This window comes from Netta rufina (assembly GCF_964035555.1).
Source record: "Netta rufina genome assembly, chromosome: 4".
NCBI lineage: Eukaryota > Metazoa > Chordata > Aves > Anseriformes > Anatidae > Netta > Netta rufina.
The window spans coordinates 21,311,335-21,327,889 of record NC_140127.1 but is presented as its reverse complement, the minus strand read 5'-3'; the positions used below and the strand labels follow the sequence as shown (position 1 = coordinate 21,327,889).

The following is a 16,555-nucleotide window of genomic DNA, read 5'->3' as shown; positions in this document are numbered from 1 at the left end:
TATTTAGAAGTATTGTTTTAGACACAATAAAAGTGTTTACACTTTGCTGTAGAAGCATTCAACCAAAGCTAACTTGTCCTTCTAACTGCCACGTGTATTACAAGACCATGCAAGCACAGCCAGTTTCACCCAAAGCTCACAAATTTAAAGCAAGAGCTCTGTCAGCAGAGTTTGGAATCTGGCTACAGAAAGAGGCACTTCCTTTCTTCTAGCATCCTGCCCTTACACAGACCAGACAGATGGAAAGTGAGAATCAAGGGATGTTATTATCCCATTTAGCAGATAAGGCAGTGAGACAGCTAGATTAAGTACTTTGCTGTAATTTACACCGGAAGGATGTGCTTAGCCAAGAAATTAACCACAATTGCTTGGACATCTGCCTTAACCATAAAACCACCCTCCCCTCTTTGCCAGTTCAGAAATCAGAAGTACCTATTCTCACTTCATCATTTAAGCCTGAGAGGCAGACAAGAAAATTAATAAAACTCATAATTAAATGTAAAATAAAGAAGGTAAGATGGAGAGAAAGGGAAGAAAAAAATCACAGAAGCAAAACGGGCAGGGAGAGGGAGAGATGAGTGCAGGCATGCGTGGGAGAGGCTGAGAGATAAAAGCCAGCAATAAACAAGATTTAAGTGTAAATTTAGGCAAATGATTGAATATAAATGTTGAAAAACTTATACAAAAAATACCTGAAAATGAAAAAGTAAAAAAAAAAGGTTAAACTACTTTTAGAATCAGTCTTGTAGCATTAATTTTTCACAGTATGTTTAAATAATATTTGATGGCTCATTGAGTTCATAATGTAGCTATTCTGCATCTACTCAACTTTGTGTTCCTTACTTAGAAGATTTACATGAAAATAGGATTTTTTGTTCTGAAATTGATAGTGCAGATTGTTGTCATGCCAGTGATTTCATATTAAAAATGAGCACATCAACATAAATAGAGGTAATGAAGATAGATAAATAGACAGATACAAGCAAAACTGAATATTTGGAGGTTTTTTAATGTTCGCCTATAACCCATTGCCGTTGCTTTAATACCTTTTGTGCTAATAATAAAGGATTTGATTTATATTGATCTTTTAGAAGATCATCATCCTCTGGGTAAAAGTAGCAAAGTCCATGATATATGGATTTTTAAACATGCAGCTGTAAAAAATGCAAAAATCCTCCAAAAAAACGTGGATATCTATTTTCTTTTTCTTTTCTAAATGCTATTTAGTCATCTTCATTCTTCACTTCTTTGGCATATATACATCAAATACTTGAATAAGTATTTTTAAAAAATCTTAATTCACATAGTCATATGTCTGTCCGCTACTTCTCATGTTAGCAAGACACAGTGTTAAAAATCTTAATTATCAGTGTTTCATCCTTACCTGCAATAACTAAAAGGCACAGCAGATAGAGAAATGGTTTGCAGATGAACAAAGAAACCTAGAGACCTGCTTGAGAACACTAGAAAGCAGTTACAGAAGATGAACAGAGAATTGCAAAAATGCCAGTATGGGAAAAGAAAAACAGACGTTTTCATTTCACAAATACAAAAAATGAAAGCTGATTCAACGAAACTGAAAGTTAACGTATTTAAAACACTAAAACAGAGGGGATGTATTCCAGTTTTAAAGGTATTACATAAAACACACTATCCATCACTGTTGTTTACATATATTTTCAAAAATCAACAATATCTGTTTCAAATTAAAATAACTATAAACCTCAACACATTTATAACTGTTTTGCAGTGGTTCTGTAGTCTTCCAGCCATTTATGGCTTTAACTGGTCAGTTAACTAGGCAAAGGACTTAATCCTGTACTGAAGGTTTCAGCATAATAATACATTGTGGCTATGGATCAGATACTCAGTTAAATTTCCATCTGAACTAGAAAGGTGATAGCCTGTGGTCTAAAACGTGTTTGATCTTAATTTGAAGATTAAATGTGCTTTTGAAGATCTTAATTTTGTATTTATTCTTTCAAAAAATACTTGCTGTAGAGGATTAGGACTCAGTTCATTATCTTAGAGTTTGATAGTCATGACCTGGACCAGCAGTTGCTGGGATATGTCTTAATAGTTTGCTAGATATAGTTTAGACTGCCACAAAATAAATAGTTAGTTCTCTGAAATGGCACTGTTTACTGAAGAAGTTTTCAGTGCATATTTTTAAGTATTTTCTTAACAGTTGACTGAGCATCAAGAAAGAACACAAATAGCAACAAATTCTGGGCCATCTCTTCATATAATGAAACCTTTTAAAATATATGCTAATGCAGTGCATCACATTTACATCAGGAAGTTGCTAAAATAATTTATATACACAGGAAATCAATCACTGGAAATGGTATTTAAAGAATAGCTAGCATTTTGTGGAAATAATAGGTGGGTAGTGTTTGAACAGCATGATTTATGATGTCACTTTGTTTGTTTTAAAAAGGTTAATGGCAGAAACCTCCTTTCGGTTGACTTTGATCGAACCACAAAGACAGAAAAGATCTACGATGACCACCGTAAATTTCTGCTGAGGATTGCCTACGACACGTCAGGGCACCCCACGCTGTGGCTACCAAGCAGCAAGCTGATGGCTGTCAATGTTACCTATTCATCCACAGGGCAAATAGGCAGCGTACAGCGAGGGACGACTAGTGAAAAAATAGAGTATGATGGACAGGGAAGGATAGTGTCTAGAGTGTTTGCTGATGGGAAAACCTGGAGTTACACGTACTTGGAAAAGGTAAAGAACACTCAGGGTTTTAAAAATGCTTTGAATGTTCTAAAATTGTGCAGCATCTGACTGCTGTATGCAATGTAAAAACAGGTAGTGAAGCGTATTTCAATTACTCTTACGTATCAACATGTGGTTCCTATGGGAATGTTTTATCAAATAGATAAGTAACCGTGCTGTAGCTAGTTGTTAAGAATTGATGACTTTCTAAATTAAGCAGCATCTGTATTTACCTTTTATTTCATATGCTTAAAATAAGGTACAGGAATTATATCTCTGCAATATAATTCAGTTGAAAATCATTTCTTTGTAAATTATCCACTTCTTTCTTCACTAACAAAAAAATCCTGTTTTTAAATAGTTGTGTCTCTCAATTTACTTTTGCTGTGTGGTGTAGCATAGAAATAAATAATAAGCAAAAATCAGAGGTGTTCATTAGATATACTGATTACTGAATGATAGCTCTTCCTCTAGAAATAGCTGTGAAAATCCCCCTTGTGAGATCTCATGCCTGCTTCTACTCAGGCAGATAATGATAGGACAAGGGGGAATGGTTTTAAGCTACAAGAGGGAAGCTTTAGATGTTAGGAGGAAATTCTTCACTCAGAGGGTGGCGAGGCACTGGCACAGGCTGCCCAGAGAAGCTGTGGGTGCCCCATTCCTGGAGGTGCTCAGGGGCAGGCTGGGTGGGGCTTTCGGCAGCCTGTGCTGGCAGGAGGTGTCCCTGCCCATGATAGGGGGTGGGATGGGGTGAGCTTTAAGGTCCCTTCCAACCCGAACCATTCTGTGATTCTGTGCAAAAACAGAATCAATTTCTTTGTGGGATTTAAATTGCTCCTATTGAATCTGTTGCTCAGCAAATACTGTTTGCTAGTCATCGCAGACATGATTTAATTCAGACCTATGATACATAATAGCCACACATCAGAAAAATGTTAGAATAATTCTGAGTGGCTCCTTCTGATATAAATAATCAAACAATTCTTTTGTCTGTGTCTTAGTACGTACAGAACACAGTATTCAGAGATCTCAGGCTATTCAAATTCTTCAAAGTCATCTCTAATTGTAGGGAAGAAATTGTATCTCCCATATGTTGTTCTCCTCCTGAGTTAATGGCTCCAAGACAGTTTTTCTTCTTCCCATATTAAACATGACTTATCTGAATCCATTGACAATCTGCTGTTTAGCTGTGAGTGCTTGATAAAAGAGTGATACAGTCATAACAAGTAGCAAATTATGAATGTCGAACTACTAATTACAGAACCCCTTAAAATTAAGCATCCAAGTAAATTAGGCAGGGAGATGTTAACAACATGTAAGGTCAAGGATAACTCAATTAAAGAGGAGATAATTTTCTCAAGTGGGAATGTCACATTTTTGCAAAGAAATAGTATCAGTATATGTGGGGGGGTACTCCACCATTTGTCACATGGTAAAAATCTGTTCTTAATTTTCAGTCAATGGTTCTTCTGCTTCATAGCCAACGGCAATATATCTTTGAATACGATTTGTTGGATCGGCTTTCTGCTGTCACCATGCCCAGTGTTGCTCGTCATACCATGCAGACTATTCGCTCCATTGGCTATTACCGGAATATATACAACCCCCCTGAAAGTAATGCTTCGGTTATAATGGACTACAATGAAGAAGGGCAGCTCCTTCAAACTGCTTTCCTGGGGACAAGCCGAAGAGTATTATTCAAGTACAGACGGCAGACCAAGCTCTCGGAAATTTTATACGATAGTACAAGAGTTAGTTTTACTTATGATGAGACAGCAGGAGTCCTGAAAACAGTAAACCTCCAAAGCGATGGCTTTATCTGCACCATTAGATACAGGCAAATTGGCCCATTGATTGACAGACAGATTTTCCGCTTTAGCGAAGACGGAATGGTAAATGCCCGATTTGACTACAGCTATGACAATAGCTTCAGAGTGACTAGCATGCAAGGTGTCATCAATGAAACCCCATTGCCGATTGACCTCTACCAGTTTGACGATATCTCCGGCAAAGTTGAACAATTTGGAAAATTTGGAGTTATATATTATGATATTAACCAAATCATCTCTACAGCTGTAATGACTTACACAAAGCACTTTGATGCACATGGTCGCATCAAGGAAATTCAGTACGAAATATTTCGGTCACTAATGTATTGGATTACAATTCAGTATGATAACATGGGACGAGTGACAAAAAGAGAAATTAAGATTGGGCCATTTGCCAACACCACGAAATATGCTTACGAGTATGATGTAGATGGTCAGCTCCAGACAGTTTATCTGAATGAAAAAATAATGTGGCGATACAACTATGACTTGAATGGCAACCTCCACTTGCTCAACCCCAGTAGCAGTGCCCGTTTGACACCACTTCGCTATGACCTGAGAGACAGAATAACCCGGCTAGGGGACGTGCAGTATCGATTAGATGAAGATGGATTTCTGCGTCAGAGGGGTACTGAAATCTTTGAATACAGTTCAAAGGGCCTTCTTACTAGAGTTTATAGCAAAGGCAGTGGATGGACAGTGATTTACCGTTACGATGGACTCGGACGACGAGTTTCCAGTAAAACCAGCCTTGGACAGCATCTGCAGTTTTTTTATGCAGACCTTACTTACCCAACCAGGATCACTCACGTATACAACCACTCAAGTTCTGAAATCACATCTCTTTACTATGACCTGCAAGGACATCTTTTTGCCATGGAGATTAGCAGTGGAGATGAGTTTTACATTGCATCAGACAATACGGGGACACCACTCGCTGTTTTTAGTAGCAATGGTCTCATGCTTAAGCAAATTCAATACACTGCTTACGGAGAGATCTACTTCGACTCTAACCTTGACTTCCAGCTGGTAATAGGATTCCATGGAGGCTTATACGACCCACTGACCAAGCTAGTCCACTTTGGAGAAAGAGATTATGACATAATGGCGGGCCGGTGGACAACACCTGATATTGAAGTCTGGAAGAGAATTGGGAAAGATCCAGCTCCTTTTAATTTGTACATGTTTAGAAATAACAACCCAGCAAGTAAAATACATGATGTGAAGGATTACATCACAGGTAAAAGAAGGTTATTTAAATTGCAAGACTGTTTCCTGCTTGCTCAGACTTTTTTCTCTATGTATTCTTATAATCTGGAATCTGTTTATCTGCGTTACAGACTGAGGATACTATGTGTGAAAGTTTAGTAAAGAAACTTGCAGGGAAAATTACTGTTCAGAAAAGTACTTGGCATTTAGGACCACATCAACAAAGTGATTTTAGCTTGGTGTGCTAGGCTTATAAACATCCAGTTTAGACTGGAATGTACAATTTTGGTGAAGTACCTTGGTATGTTGTATTTGGAAAAGCTATTTATGAGAAAACACTAAGCTCTCGACAATGAAATGAACTACAGCAAACATACTCATCAGGAATGGTGAAACAGCAATCTTGAAATATCTTGTCTAGCTTTAGACATCGATTTAGGTACCTCAGAGAGATGGAAATACACAACATATTATTAGCTTTTAGGCTTAGGTAACTACAGTAAGAGATCTACTTGTGTCCTACACAATCCTTATGGTGTCCTAGTGTTAGACTTGACACAAAATGATAATTCAGAGTATCTCAGTATACATAGAGGTTGAGTTTTCCAAAGTACATTTCAACGTACCAGTGGAATACATCTCTTCCTGAACTGTAACACTGGGTTGCTCAAAGATCTCAGTGTATTGGGAGAGGAAAGGGGAGTTCTAGATTCTCCTTCTAGTATTGTAACACATTGCCAAGTGTTCTCATAATGAAAATAAATAGACTTCTTGAGCAGGATCCCCTCAAGAACACTCATGAGAATCTCCTTACACTTAAATTAGTCAGATGTTTTTTTTATGGATCAGGGCTATTGGGCAGTAAGAAATACATAATTGTGTACCAAAAAGAAGAGGGAGTGAGAATGTAAGGTAGCAAGGGCAGGAGGAGTTTTTCTGTGACCAGTTAAATTCATGAACACAGCAGAAAGTATTCACTGGAAGTACGTTGGCTGATAGTTGCCAGAGTGGGTTTTTGCAAGGCTGCTAAAGTAAATCGGCTAAGAAAGAGAAATCCACCAATGATATATAGTCCAGCGACTACACAGGCAGGACCAGGGAGTACAGAACAGGACATGGAAAAAATAATACAAAATTCTCTTTTGGCAACAGAAAGCTGCTGACATGACACTTGTACAATTGAGTTGTTAGGGAACCTCTATATGCTTTTTGTGGATCTAGAGGTAGTGACGTGTATTGTTTTCCATTAATCTACATACAGAAAATAACGCACATCACCAGAAGTTTCTGAAAAGTGCATGGCTCAATCAGAATCATTTGAATTTTTGTATTTGAATAAATGTAAATTTTACACAGACAGCACTAGACAAAGGAGGAGCTCAGCTCCACTTTGTGAGGCTACCACTCAGAGAAGCATACTAGGAATTAAGTGGGTTTGCATTAATTTGACAACCAGCAGCTATTAATAGGTTGCTAACAGGCTGCCTCGGAGCAAGGATGATAGTAAACCTTTGGATCTGGCCTCTTCTAGCAGCATGTGCTATAGGGGACGCAGTTGCAATCAGATTGTTTGTGGCATTGAAAATGATGCACGTGGTTCAAAAATTGCCCTCATAATACAGCTTTCGTTTTTCTCTTAACATCTTCCACATATGGAATACATAGACACGTGCTGCTTATACGAGGTTATCATTACAATGACTAATTCAGCTGGCTGGCATTTTTAGATCCAGAGCCTCATGAGGCATATCATTCATCTGGAAAGGTTATAAATTATTTTTGGGTACATATTTTTTAAGATTTGGAACGATTTTGTTCCTTCTTCCACTTGTGTGGGGTTTTCTTAAATAAAAACTACTAGACTCGATAAGGAGCACTCTGCCACCTTCCACCAAACTTAATATTTGTGAAAGATAGGGTAGAAAGACCAAAACTAGCAAGGCAGAGCACCCATTCTTGCCCAACAATTGTTAATTAGTTAATTGCTGGCATCCCTAATTTATTTATTTTAACAGAACATAAAGTGTATCATAAATAATGTTATCTAATGCTAATTTAGTATTCTGTCTACTTACTGACACAATTATAATACATTTCATTAGTTTTTAATTTCATCAATCTGACTTCATCCGAAAGACAGGGAGATTTCTCTTGAATCAACATAAATTCAATACCAAATCATTTAAGAGGTAATTGACTGTAAAGGTGTTATTTCAGATACAGTTTGAAGACACTACAAGAAAACATATATAACAAAAGAACTGGATGTGTTCAGCAGCACTTTTTCGCTTTATTTTGATGTATTGATGATGAAGGTATGACAAAGAGAGTGATCAGTCTGACTCTGAAATCCCAGTTAGCTTAGGCTATATTGGAAGGAAATCTCACCCAGTCATGCTCCTATATTTGTTCTGGAAGTCACTGAGGCCTTTAAGATTTCTGAAACCTGCAGTACCTTTCAAAAGAGCCTGGAACACAGAGCAGAAATTTGACGTAAGCCTAGAACTTCAGGTTTTCTACACTGGCTTGCTATTCTAGCTGTAGCACAAATCTAAATCCATACATATCAAAGCAAAGACTGTTGAATAATTTTCATATTACAGAAGGAGATCAACTACGTCAAAAGCTATTCCCTGTACAAATGGTAACAAATAATTGCAAAATACTGAACAATTCTAATATTTTCCTCCCTCTCTCTCTTTTTTTATACTCTTTCAGATGTTAACAGCTGGCTGGTGACATTCGGCTTCCATCTGCACAACGCCATTCCCGGTTTTCCTGTTCCTAAATTTGATTTAACAGAACCCTCCTATGAACTTGTGAAGAGCCAGCAATGGGAAGATATACCTGTAAGAAACAAAGCTAAGCATACAAATGGAAGGAGATAGAATGTTCCCTCCTATTCAGCTTTTAGTAGGCATAGATAATCCTGCCAGGGCTACTTGCTAACTTAAATCTGAACAGTACTTTTCAAACCTCTGATTTTTATCTATTTATTTTCAAAATAATTTAAGAAGTTACAGATGATGTTCTTTCTTACAGATTTGCTAAGCTAGGTACAATTTTAAATAAGCTTTTTGTTTGCTTTCAGCAATAATAAAAATGCAGAAGGACAATAATCAACTAAAAGAAGTTTAAGACCCTTTAAAGATGTCTGAGTTTCCTAGCAGAAACTACAGAGATTAGATTTGTACTAACACTCTGCCTGAAGGCAGAAACTGAACACTGTAGCAAAAAATAGACTGTGAAATAAACAGAAGAACAGGTGATATAAATTATGCATACCAGGCACCACTACAATTTTACTTCTCTTTAATATTAACCATGTTTTATATGTAAAGATAAAATATTGAAAATGAAATTACCTGAGGTAAAATCCATTACATTACATAAAACCAAAACTCCAGGTGCTTATGAAGTTCTTTTGGGAGGAAGAAAATGAACTTCAAACCTGAAAACCTCTTAGAATTTTGAATGATAAAAGAAATGAATGTAAAACTTAAAATCCAAACCCGCTATTAAAGAAAACGTTGTTTACAAATCATATTATTATTCAAAGATCAAAGAAACCATTCTCTCTTTACAAGAATCATGATAGAGAACTTTAGAAGATTAAAACCTTGCAAGCTAATTTAGACAAAAAAAAAAAAAAATCATTTAAAAGGTGGCCCAGCAGAAGGGAATATGTGGAAGGGAGTTCTGCATGCACAAAGTGACCACTATCTGTATAGTTTAATAGCCAGGGACCAAGTAATGGAGAAAGACCGTAGAGCACACCAGGAGAATGGCGTGGTTCACGAATAGCAGAAGCAGTAATGAGCATTGCGTGTACCCTGGGCTGTTATCAGGAGATAAGAGACCTGTCATCAGGCACTGCTGTGAAGAACCATTAGAGGCTGTTTATTTAGATCTCAAAGGCTAAAGAACACAATTACACAGTAACACCAGGGAAAGGGCACCAGGAAGAGATGGGAGCAGCCAGCTGGTTGTCAGAAACCTTCCTTCAGGACAGGAGTACCAGGGAGGCATGTGAGGAGTGCCAGGGACATGCAACATGACAAAGGAGGAGGGAGGAAAACAAAGATGCAAAATTCTCAGGTAGGAAGAAGTTGTAACTTCAGTATTCACTGTTGAATAAGCAAACGCAACCAGGAGCCAGACGTAAACATAAGAAACACTCAGTATTTTGAAACGTTTTGGGGAGTGAGCTGTACCCAGCTCTGAGGTTTTGCTTCAGAGCTCTGAGGTTACGTTAAAAATAAACAAATTTTGTCATTAAGTTGTTACAGCATCTTGCTGCTCTCGCTGATGAGTGTGCTGGCTAGAATATATCTTGTGCTCAATAGCTTTCCTGTAGGATTCAGAACAGCTGAAATTCATACTTGTTAGCAAGTGCAGACAAGAAGCTGCCACCTTTAAGAAGAGTTGAGAGCCCAAGTCAATTTGAATTCCCTCAGGAACTGTACCCTCCAGAAAGCTGCCCTCGTGGCAAAGCAGAGAAGCCTTTGCAAACCTTTTGCCAGGCTTTGATTAGCAGCAAGGCTGCATTAAGATTGCAGAGTCTGTGTTAATGACTCCTGCTTGGTATCCCATCCAAAAATTTCAGAAGAGTGAACAGGCTCATGCCTTATTTGTCAGTCAGGAGTTAAGTGGGTTTAAACAATATTTTACTGAAAGGAAAAGGGGTCAATTGGAAGATAAGCTGGATAATCTACAGAAACTAACTACTCCTTTTCAAAAGTGCAGCCAAAGCTATTTAAATCTTTCTCTCTGTTTCCTGCTGAGACAACTGCTAGGGCAGCTGTCTGCTCTCCACCTCCGTCAATACGATCTCATTCACAGCTTGTTGTTGTTAAGCCCCAGGGTTAGACTGATAGGATGTGCCTATTCTGCACAGTGGTAAGGTCTCATCCCAGCCACAGCTGACCCCATAACGCGAGCTGCCCCGCTGTCTGGCCATGCTAGGTAACCATTTCTGCTGGCTGCTCCTACTTTTCTTGCTGTAGGGGCTAACCACAGCAGTTCTGCTGACAGGTCCAGGTCCCTGGTTGTCTTCTCACCTTACTAAGAGTGCATCTAGCAGACTGGCCTACACGTAGCTTTTAACAGTCAAACAAACTTTTAAAACAGATTTTCCTATCCTTGCTTTCCCATCGTGTGCCTTTGCACCTCAGAACTGCAACTGTAATTTCCTCCCCTTTATGGCACACCTACCTTGCCAACAAGAGCACCCTAGATAAGGGAAAATGTGAAGTAATAAGTGAGCATATTTTAGACTTGCCTGTTGGTTATTTTCATTCATTGCCCTTTTTCTTTGCCAGCTGTCAACAAAGCACTTTGCCATATTCAGGATTACGCCCCTCTGAAGTTCCCTGGAGAGAGGCTGCTCGTCCCTTTCAGGCCCCAGCCAGCATGCTGAGACTTGAAGTGAAATGGATGCTCACGTAGCTGGAGTGGCTGCAGCTTTTTCACACATCCCCTTTTGTCAGTTTGTGCCAGTATTTGCAGGGAAGAGCATCAGTCCCCAACACTTCGCTCCTCTGCTCCGTACCATTTACCTCCTCCTCTTTAGCCATAAAGCCTATCCTCATGGTTTGCCACCTTCCTTTACCAGCTTCGGGGGATATGAGACCCTCCCTGCAGTTTGGTCTTGGACCACAGCTAATTAAGAAGCTGCATCTCCTGATTCGGTGTAAAGAAAGGTTTGTTCTCCTAAAGCACAGCTTCATGGCTTGCAAAAACCTCCTCAATTTAGATGGAACTGTAGGATGAGACAACACCGTATCAGACAGCTCTTTCCCCTATCAAGTATTAGAATTGCAAGTCTGTCCTGTGTGGCCCACTAAGTAGCCTGTGAAATAAACAGTGCTTTTGTGCATGTGCAGGTTCTCAGGGAGACAAAGAGAGAAACATTATCAAACCAAATAGTCTTGTAGCTCAGTAGAACAAGCAGTATGTAGATTTAATTAACTCCTTGGCACTGTCAGTTGTGGCATATCCTGTTGTCGTCCATGGGCAGCGCACCAAGAAAGCCTGCCTGTTTGGCATCTAGAGGGCTACAGATGGTTGGTAAAACTTCTGTTCTTGTTTACAGCCAATTTCTGGAGTGCAACAACAAGTGGCGAGACAAGCAAAGGCTTTCCTTTCCCTGGGAAAGATGGCAGAGGTGCAGGTCAGCAGACGGAAATCCAGCGGAGAGAAGTCGTGGCTGTGGTTTGCTACAGTGAAGTCTCTGATCGGGAAAGGGGTGATGCTGGCTGTCAATCAAGGGAAAGTGCAAACGAACGTGCTCAACATCGCAAACGAGGACTGCATAAAAGTGGCAGCTGTTCTGAACAACGCCTACTACCTAGAAAACTTGCATTTCACCGTGGAAGGAAAGGACACGCACTATTTTATCAAGACCACCTCTCCCGAGAGTGACCTTGGGACGCTGAGGCTGACGAGTGGGCGCAAGGCCCTGGAGAATGGCATCAACGTCACCGTTTCCCAGTCCACGACCGTGGTAAACGGCAGGACTCGTAGGTTTGCTGATGTTGAGATGCAGTACGGTGCTTTAGCGCTTCACGTCCGCTATGGCATGACGCTTGATGAGGAGAAAGCCCGAATACTGGAGCAAGCCAGGCAAAGAGCCCTTTCCAGTGCCTGGGCCAGAGAACAACAGAGAGTAAGGGATGGAGAGGAAGGCGCCAGGCTGTGGACAGAGGGAGAAAAGAGGCAGTTGCTAAGTGCTGGGAAGGTACAAGGATATGATGGGTACTATGTACTCTCTGTGGAGCAATATCCAGAATTAGCAGACAGCGCTAACAATATACAGTTCCTCAGACAAAGTGAGATAGGAAAGAGGTAACACACTGGCTTAGCTCAGGCTGCCAAAGAGACTGTGTACCAGTGTCTTCTAAAAAGGAGACCAAACTGTTTTGCTGCATTACTACTTGAGCCTAAGCTTACATCTTTGCTCAGATTTTTTCTGTAGCACAATCCGAACGGACTCTAAGGAAAAGAGCGCCTTCCAGAAGAATGATACTGCTAATGACAAAACTTTTTTTTTCTCAATGACCTTAAAGGTGATCTGCTTTAAAGAATATGTTTACATATGCATATCGCTGCACTCAAGTTGGACTGAAAAGTATTAAAAAAAAAAAAAAAGAAGAAGAAAAAAGAAATGAAAAAGGCCTAAAGATTTTGCAACAGGCTGTCTGTTCCTTTGAGGCACTGTATTCAATTAAGATACAGACCCATACAGTGTTTCCAAATGTTACTGAATTGTTGACCTTTGCTTACCAGAAGTAGTCTCTCTCTTTCTCTCTCTCTTTTTCTCTCTCTTTCTCACTGCATAGGATGTGGTATATATCTGTTAATTTTAAAACGTGGGGCAAAAATTACTGTTTATAGACAACCCAACTGCTTTAAACTGTGCTGCTTTCTAAAAGGACATTGGCACAAGTGACTTATGCTACCATGGGAATTTAATAATGGATTTTACAATGCTAACATGGTTTGCCTTGGGGGGAAAAACGGCAAGTAGAATCCTTGTTACAGATAAGCAAAGGAAACCCTGATTTTTTTGTAAATTATGTGAGACAAGTTGTTTATGGATTTTTATATGAATTACAATTTACTGTACATCAAATATTAGTCTCAGAGGAGTTAATTTATGTAAAGTGTTTAAAAAAGTTTATACTTAAAAATAAAATGATAAAAACATGTGCTGTGTGTGATTTTTTTAAAGAAAAAGGAATTGCACCTTTTATGTTATAGCTGTACAGTATAAAGGATTATATTGTAGAGATATAACAGTGATAACTAATGTCCAAAAGTGTTAATATTTTTGTATTAGGTTTAAAGCTGTGCATCTATCACTCTGCTGATAGGATGAAACACTCCAAAGTGGCTGGCTGAATCAGACTGCAGCTCCCTTCCCTCCTGTACCTCTCCTGTCACCCAGGCCAGTGCCACTTCATCAGTCATTGTTAGAAGGCACAGTAACCAAATAAGTCTCGTTTATTATGATGGAAGACTTTAATAGGTTGGGTTTTCCTTGTCTTTTTCAGCCCTAACGTAATAAATGGACATTTATTCATACCAAGTGGGGTTTCTGTTGTTTTTTTAGAAGCTTTGTTTCACAATGGAGAGAATAGTGTCTCAGGTGCTTGGCAAATTGTATGTAGAAGAAGAAGAAGAAATGATGTAGTTTCATCCAGTTATGTCAACTTTGTCTTCTGTATAGTACAGCTCTTTTAGATGTTATAACTCCAGATAGAAGAAGCGTACCTCTGACCTGATGCTACACAATAGCTCTTTAGGCAGGCAGGCTGTTCAGCAGGTTCATTTCCTGGCCTTCAGCTGGCAGATCAAATCCCATTACTGTGAAAACAGAACACGGGGATGGAGAGGAAGGTCTAATCCTAGTGCCTAGTCTGCATCTCAACACCACTGCATAGATTTGGCATGCTCTGCTCCAAGGCCCAGTGTATTTGCTGCAGGACGTAACCGAAGCGTGCAGCTGGTTCCTTATAGGAAGCCTGTAGGGGCATCTATGGCATCTGTTCTACGTCTTGGCTGAAACCATTCTTAGAGCTTTACTCTCATGAGCACTAAATTCAGCCACAAAAACAAATATTTTTAAGATGAGACAAAATTGGTTTGTTTTTTTGTTTTTTTTTTTGATGTTCATTGAAATATACACAGTTATTTCTATCCATGTATTATAATGACAAAACATAGTAAGTGAACGTGTCTTAACTATGAATGGTTCAAGTGGATGTAATAAAAATAGTTTTCTAACTGCTTTGTATTCTGAGAGTCTATGGTATTACATACTCTAAATTGCACATTAGGATTGTTTGATAAACAGATCTGAATTTCTCCCGGCCAAGTTGCTACCGAATCTACAGTATCGGTGCTGTTACTGTATGTGTGTATTTGGTAGAGCATACAGAAGTAATTACACATATAATGAATGCTAATCATCTATTAGAATGAAAGCACAGATTAGTTGTTAGTATTTTTACCCTTGAAGCCTTGAGGGCCCTAAATTTAGAGAGGAGGATATGTCAGACCCCAGCGGCGTGTCATTGATCTACGTATTATTTTTGAAGATGTAAAATGCTAGGTGTTCGCAGTTCTGTTGGGTGGCTCTTCCACAGCACTGTATTTAGCATGCTGTAAGTGCTCTCTGTTGAAATAGGCTCATATTCTAAATTATGTCAAATGTTTCTGTTCTGTTTGAATATGAAAAGCTTGTATAACATGTCAACAATGAAATATATCTTCTACTTGACGCGTACCAGTTCCTTCTCCTTTGTTCTGGCACCAATAAACAACAAATTATAGTATCTGTTGGTGATCATTTTAGATAAAGTCAAATCAAGCCAATTAGTGGCCTTGTTAGTAGGTATAATGAGCCTATTTCTTGCTAAAAAAAGACTTGTGATCTGGATGTGCTCCTGCAGGAAATAGTGACCTTGGGGAATATATAAACAAAAGATCTTTTTAAACAAAAAAAATATGTATAATTAAAAGAAACATATTACAAAAAAGGAGATTCTAAGTATTTTAGGCAATGCCAGTCAAAATGCTATCCTGATATTTTGAGATGTATATTTCGTCTGATTTGTATTGTTCTTTTAATTTGCCTTCTTAACTTTATATGTGTCCTGAATTTTCCACAAATTGATAACTATAGATTGCATCTGGGCTTTCCAATAAAAGCCAACCCAATGTGTGCATGTGTGTTGTGTTTATATTTGCTTTTTAAACCCGTATGTCAGATATTACAGCTGCGCTATCGCTTTTCTGGTTCTATCGGCAGAAGCAAAGCGATCCAGTTGCACGAGTATTGATTCATTTGCTTCACAGTTGGCAGTGTCTTTTTTCCTCTGTCCAATGGCCTAGTCTGCTAACTCAGCAAAGTGAATTACTCCATGGGATCTCTCGGGTGGCCTACTTTAGAGAAAACATTAAATATACCTCACAAAGTCAAATCTTCTATAGATAAGGAAAAGCCAAAGAAAAAAAAAAATCACTTAGAACTGTTTTCTCTCATGTTCTCCTGAGTAAAAAAACGACAAAAAGTATTTGATTAGAAATAATTAGGTTGGCACTGGTAGTTACATATATACACAGAAGAGATCCTTCAATCTGCATTTAGACCCACTTTATGGAAACTGCTGACTTCAGCTCTACTGTATGTCAGGAGACCGCTTTGATTTTAGTTGGAACAGGCAGACTTCACCACACTTACTTTGTAGTGACAACCTCAAGTTGATAACATGTTGATCCAGCATGAATCGGGTCACTCTGCTTAGCTAACTGTGCCCTAATTTTGTTATTAAAAAAAAAAAAAAGAAAAAAAAAAAAAGCCAGTCAGAGAGCTTTGTATGTTCACACTTGGGAGGTGAGAGATTTGCATTTGACAAGGAAAAAAAATGCCAGTTACCACTGCCACTCTTCAGAGGCACTTTTAAAGTGATGGCTGAAAGACTGCAAAAGAAGAAACACTGCATAAAATAACAGTTTAAAATGATTGTCTATGAGAGAATAGGCTGTGTTTGCAGAGAATCCGAGATGACAAAATGTTTGAATTCTGACTTCAATTGCTGAGTTTAAAATTTGGTGAATTAATACACAGTTTTGAATCTTTAAGCTATTCTTTTAAAGGCACATCACTAAAAAGAAGGGAGAAAAAAAAACTTATTAAAATGTTAATACCATGGTTTACGGTTACCTCCAGCATGGCAAGCTACAGCTACACATATGGCGAGATTCAGAACCTTTAAGAGCAAGG

General features: G+C 38.7%; 1 protein-coding gene across 4 annotated transcripts in view; it reads left to right on the top strand.

Moving 5' to 3' along the window:
- TENM3 (teneurin transmembrane protein 3) overlaps positions 1-15,348 on the top strand; it is a 430,195-nt gene extending 414,847 nt beyond the window's left edge. For all 4 annotated transcript variants that reach the window (XM_084286636.1, XM_084286635.1, XM_084286634.1 and 1 more), the window contains 4 exons: positions 2,441-2,737; positions 4,186-5,797; positions 8,485-8,615; positions 11,861-15,348. In XM_084286636.1, the coding sequence (XP_084142762.1) occupies positions 2,441-2,737; positions 4,186-5,797; positions 8,485-8,615; positions 11,861-12,616 (2,796 nt within the window). In that variant the 3' untranslated portion in view covers positions 12,617-15,348. The remainder of the gene's footprint in view (positions 1-2,440; positions 2,738-4,185; positions 5,798-8,484; positions 8,616-11,860) is intronic.
- The last annotated feature ends 1,207 nt before the right edge of the window (positions 15,349-16,555 follow it).